A 5,404-nucleotide genomic window follows, 5' to 3' on the forward strand; every position below is an offset into this window, starting at 1 on the left:
GGGCTATGGGGGGGGGGTATTTGCTGTGCGGGGAGAGGAGATGGGTGCGCTCTGTCTCTGTGGAAGGGAGGGAATATGGCGCAATCAATGGTTTGTTGTCGTACAGACAGGAACAGAGGAGGACAGAAGCTTCAATCGGAGCTTGCAGCACAGTCCAGAGTCCAGCCCCGGGGTCACCGGCCCCGCACAGCAAACACAATCCCGAGGAGAGAGCAAAGGCCAAAAACCGTCCAGAAGAGTCCTAACCCGGAACGGACCAATCACAGGCCTCCGTCATCAATAAAGTGAACCTGTCTACAGACAATGTATCCCAACGTACCCCCTATCTGTGCTACACCACTGATACAACGTACCCCCTATCTGTGCTACACCACAGATACAACGTACCCCCTATCTGTGCTACACCACTGATACAACGTATCCCCTATCTGTGCTACACCACTGATACAACGTATCCCCTATCTGTGCTACACCACTGATACAACGTACCCCCTATCTGTGCTACACCACTGATACAACGTACCCCCTATCTGTGCTACACCACTGATACAACGTACCCCCTATCTGTGCTACACCACTGATACAACGTACCCCATATGTGTGCTACACCACTGATACAAAGTATCCCCTATCTGTGCTACACCACTGATACAACGTACGCCCTATCTGTGCTACACCACTGACACAACGTACCCCCTATCTGTGCTACACCACTGATACAACGTACGCCCTATATGTGCTACACCACTGATACAACGTACCCCCTATCTGTGCTACACCACTGATACAACGTACGCCCTATCTGTGCTACACCACTGACACAACGTATCCCATATCTGTGCTACACCACTGACACAACGTACCCCCTATCTGTGCTACACCACTGATACAACGTACGCCCTATCTGTGCTACACCACTGACACAACGTATCCCATATCTGTGCTACACCACTGACACAACGTACCCCCTATCTGTGCTACACCACTGATACAACGTACGCCCTATCTGTGCTACACCACTGACACAACGTATCCCATATCTGTGCTACACCACTGACACAACGTACCCCCTATCTGTGCTACACCACTGATACAACGTACGCCCTATCTGTGCTACACCACTGACACAACGTATCCCATATCTGTGCTACACCACTGACACAACGTACCCCCTATCTGTGCTACACCACTGATACAACGTACGCCCTATCTGTGCTACACCACTGACACAACGTATCCCATATCTGTGCTACACCACTGACACAACGTACCCCCTATCTGTGCTACACCACTGATACAACGTACGCCCTATCTGTGCTACACCACTGACACAACGTATCCCATATCTGTGCTACACCACTGACACAACGTACCCCCTATCTGTGCTACACCACTGATACAACGTACGCCCTATCTGTGCTACACCACTGACACAACGTATCCCATATCTGTGCTACACCACTGACACAACGTACCCCCTATCTGTGCTACACCACTGATACAACGTACGCCCTATCTGTGCTACACCACTGACACAACGTATCCCATATCTGTGCTACACCACTGACACAACGTACCCCCTATCTGTGCTACACCACTGATACAACGTACGCCCTATCTGTGCTACACCACTGACACAACGTATCCCATATCTGTGCTACACCACTGACACAACGTACCCCCTATCTGTGCTACACCACTGATACAACGTACGCCCTATCTGTGCTACACCACTGACACAACGTATCCCATATCTGTGCTACACCACTGACACAACGTACCCCCTATCTGTGCTACACCACTGATACAACGTACGCCCTATCTGTGCTACACCACTGACACAACGTATCCCATATCTGTGCTACACCACTGACACAACGTACCCCCTATCTGTGCTACACCACTGATACAACGTACGCCCTATCTGTGCTACACCACTGACACAACGTATCCCATATCTGTGCTACACCACTGACACAACGTACCCCCTATCTGTGCTACACCACTGATACAACGTACGCCCTATCTGTGCTACACCACTGACACAACGTATCCCATATCTGTGCTACACCACTGACACAACGTACCCCCTATCTGTGCTACACCACTGATACAACGTACGCCCTATCTGTGCTACACCACTGACACAACGTATCCCATATCTGTGCTACACCACTGACACAACGTACCCCCTATCTGTGCTACACCACTGATACAACGTACGCCCTATCTGTGCTACACCACTGACACAACGTATCCCATATCTGTGCTACACCACTGACACAACGTACCCCCTATCTGTGCTACACCACTGATACAACGTACGCCCTATCTGTGCTACACCACTGACACAACGTATCCCATATCTGTGCTACACCACTGACACAACGTACCCCCTATCTGTGCTACACCACTGATACAACGTACGCCCTATCTGTGCTACACCACTGACACAACGTATCCCATATCTGTGCTACACCACTGACACAACGTACCCCCTATCTGTGCTACACCACTGATACAACGTACGCCCTATCTGTGCTACACCACTGACACAACGTATCCCATATCTGTGCTACACCACTGACACAACGTACCCCCTATCTGTGCTACACCACTGATACAACGTACGCCCTATCTGTGCTACACCACTGACACAACGTATCCCATATCTGTGCTACACCACTGACACAACGTACCCCCTATCTGTGCTACACCACTGATACAACGTACGCCCTATCTGTGCTACACCACTGACACAACGTATCCCATATCTGTGCTACACCACTGACACAACGTACCCCCTATCTGTGCTACACCACTGATACAACGTACGCCCTATCTGTGCTACACCACTGACACAACGTATCCCATATCTGTGCTACACCACTGACACAACGTACCCCCTATCTGTGCTACACCACTGATACAACGTACGCCCTATCTGTGCTACACCACTGACACAACGTATCCCATATCTGTGCTACACCACTGACACAACGTACCCCCTATCTGTGCTACACCACTGATATCTGTTCCATACTCACAGCTTGCTGAGGTTCCCACATCTGTTCCAGTAGAAATGATCGATCTGTATCAGTGGAGATGGGGAAATCTTCTCGGTGAAGTTGGAATGACAGCACGAGGCTGCAGGAGGAGAGAGAAAAGATTGTCACCATACACAGTGCCGGGCAGATACGAGAGGACAATAATTCATGTGCAGCTCAATCACTATAAATCGGTGATCACTCCGGTGTAGCGGCGAGCGGACCCGATACACATGGAGTATGTACCACCCTGACACCCCTTTAAAAAATACTCCATATTGTCACAATGTCTTGGGTGATATATTATTTCTGCACACTTATATTCCTGACATGTGAGCGGTGTCATGATTTGTCCCCACGTGATAAGAATGTATCTTACTTGTAATGATCTCCTATGTATTGGATGTGATCCATTTGATACAATGACAGGATTAGGGGATCAAACAACTTTCCATGATATGTCCTTGTGCTTCTGGGGGTTTTATTTTCTGACCTATGACCCCGGGTCACACAGCTCAGCATCCATTGGCTGGTTTATTCATGGCGGATCTTCCCGGGGGTTTCTCGGGGAGTTTTGTGTTTTATAAAACGATTTCTGACATGTGAACTTGATGAGATTTTTTTCCCTCCATATAAATCATTTTGTATCTTATTAGGATTGTGTCACGTTTCTATTGGTGCAGATGGTGTACAAGGAAAGTGTATTTGTACTGCGGAGAGCTGAGGGTCGGGGGTAGGGGCGCAGCACGGGAGTCATATTTAGGGACATTCACCCTTCAACTTGGGAAAATAAGCAAAGTCTTTATTATAGTGTAACCGTGGTAACCAATTGTACCCCACTAACTGCACAGTGACATGAGACTCCCCACATCCCCGACCAGCAGGTTAAAGGGTCAATCCCCCCACAAGTGGTCTGTCACTTAGGCCTGGTTCACACCCGGGCGTATTACAGGCCGTAGGAACGCGCTGCAAAACGCCCTACGCCCAAGGAGGTACGGGAGCTTCTTTGGGGCGTATTTGCCGCGCATATCCATTGGGATACAGCCAGGTAGCCCTCGGAAACACGCGTTTGTCGCGCATTTTTTTACCGTGAATCGCGGTTAAAAACGTGCGTCACGAAACGCGCGGCAAACGCGCATATTCGATATGCCTAGGTGTGAACCAAGCCTTACATGTGGGTGGTTGAATTGATTCACCATTCTGATGGATCCATTGACAAGGCCTCCCCCATAGCTCCTGGCCCTATTCCCGCTCACCTTTGTGTCTTCTCTCTCCCCCTATATTAAATTATATAACAAGAATCCAACCATGGGAGAGAAGACACCGGAACTCGTCCCCAGAATGTTCCATGGATGGAAGAAACTGCCAGGAGACTCTCAGCATCCACTGAACGCTGAAATGTCACTTTTGGGTGGACGGACCCTTTAAGGAGAACCTTGCGCCAGTGATAAATGAAAGAAAAGCCTCTAAACAGAATCCGCTATCAGCTGAAATGAATATGTATCCGGTTCTGTGGTTTCATGGGGTACACTTCCTGCTGGAATAGTTTCTCGTGGTGTTTTCTGTTGGCGCTCATCTGGACACACATCATAGATTGGCTCTGCAGGGGTGTCACCCTGCGATCAGCTCTTTGGGGGAGGAGCTGAGGAAGAGCAGCGTGATCTACACTTTCCTTTTCTCTATAATGGAACTCCGGGTAAACAGTAAAGCCTGCCGCACTACAGCCTCACCTCCCCCTGGGTGACCTCATCTCTTCTTTATAAGTCAGAGCCCCAACATTGGACATTTCTGTCTGATCATTATTCCTTCCCAAACTCTACTTACAGTTGGCGTAGAGGTGACAGGCCTGCATGCCAGTCTCAGGGCCCGGGGCCGCCTTGTGATGAGTCCCCTTCAGGCAGCCATGCTTGCAGTATACTGCAGATAGGAGGACCAGAGATAATGCGGCCACCAGAGACCTCATCTTGCTCTTCTACCTGCTGGAGAGGACAAACATGTCACACAATGGTCAAGGGAGGTTCTCTTTATTTCACCTTTTCATTACAGCTCTCCTGATTGGTGTATAGACCAGATAATGTCTCTGCAGGGGAGGAGATTACTGCTGAACGACATACAGACACTGAGCTCAGACTGAAGGCCTGATTTACTAAAGGTGAATGCGCAGAAGTTTGGATAGAAGACCTCATTGTACACGAATGTCCGAGGAGTCCTCGCTTCCCCGGCATGTCGAACATCTAAATAATGCGACGCATCTGCCTTCTGCACTACAGAATGCGCATTCCAACATCGCACTTCAAAATGCACCAAAATAAAAGATAAGGATTCAAGTCCTGGATAACAGCGCTCTCCTATGGGGT

The 5,404-nt window shown here is 49.3% G+C and overlaps 1 protein-coding gene across 1 annotated transcript in view; it reads right to left on the minus strand.

The window, feature by feature from the left end:
* The window catches only part of LOC108802211 (riboflavin-binding protein-like), a 14,942-nt gene extending 9,932 nt beyond the window's left edge, over positions 1–5,010 (minus strand). The window contains exons 1-2 of the mRNA XM_018574081.1: positions 4,872–5,010; positions 3,048–3,147 (exon numbers count right to left, since the gene is read on the minus strand). Coding sequence (XP_018429583.1) covers positions 3,048–3,147; positions 4,872–5,010 — 239 coding nt within the window. The remainder of the gene's footprint in view (positions 1–3,047; positions 3,148–4,871) is intronic.
* Positions 5,011–5,404: the final 394 nt, after the last annotated feature.

The sequence above is a fragment of the Nanorana parkeri genome, unplaced genomic scaffold (genome assembly GCF_000935625.1).
Source record: "Nanorana parkeri isolate BGI_ZX_2015 unplaced genomic scaffold, ASM93562v1 scaffold2724, whole genome shotgun sequence".
Taxonomy (NCBI): Eukaryota; Metazoa; Chordata; class Amphibia; order Anura; family Dicroglossidae; genus Nanorana; species Nanorana parkeri.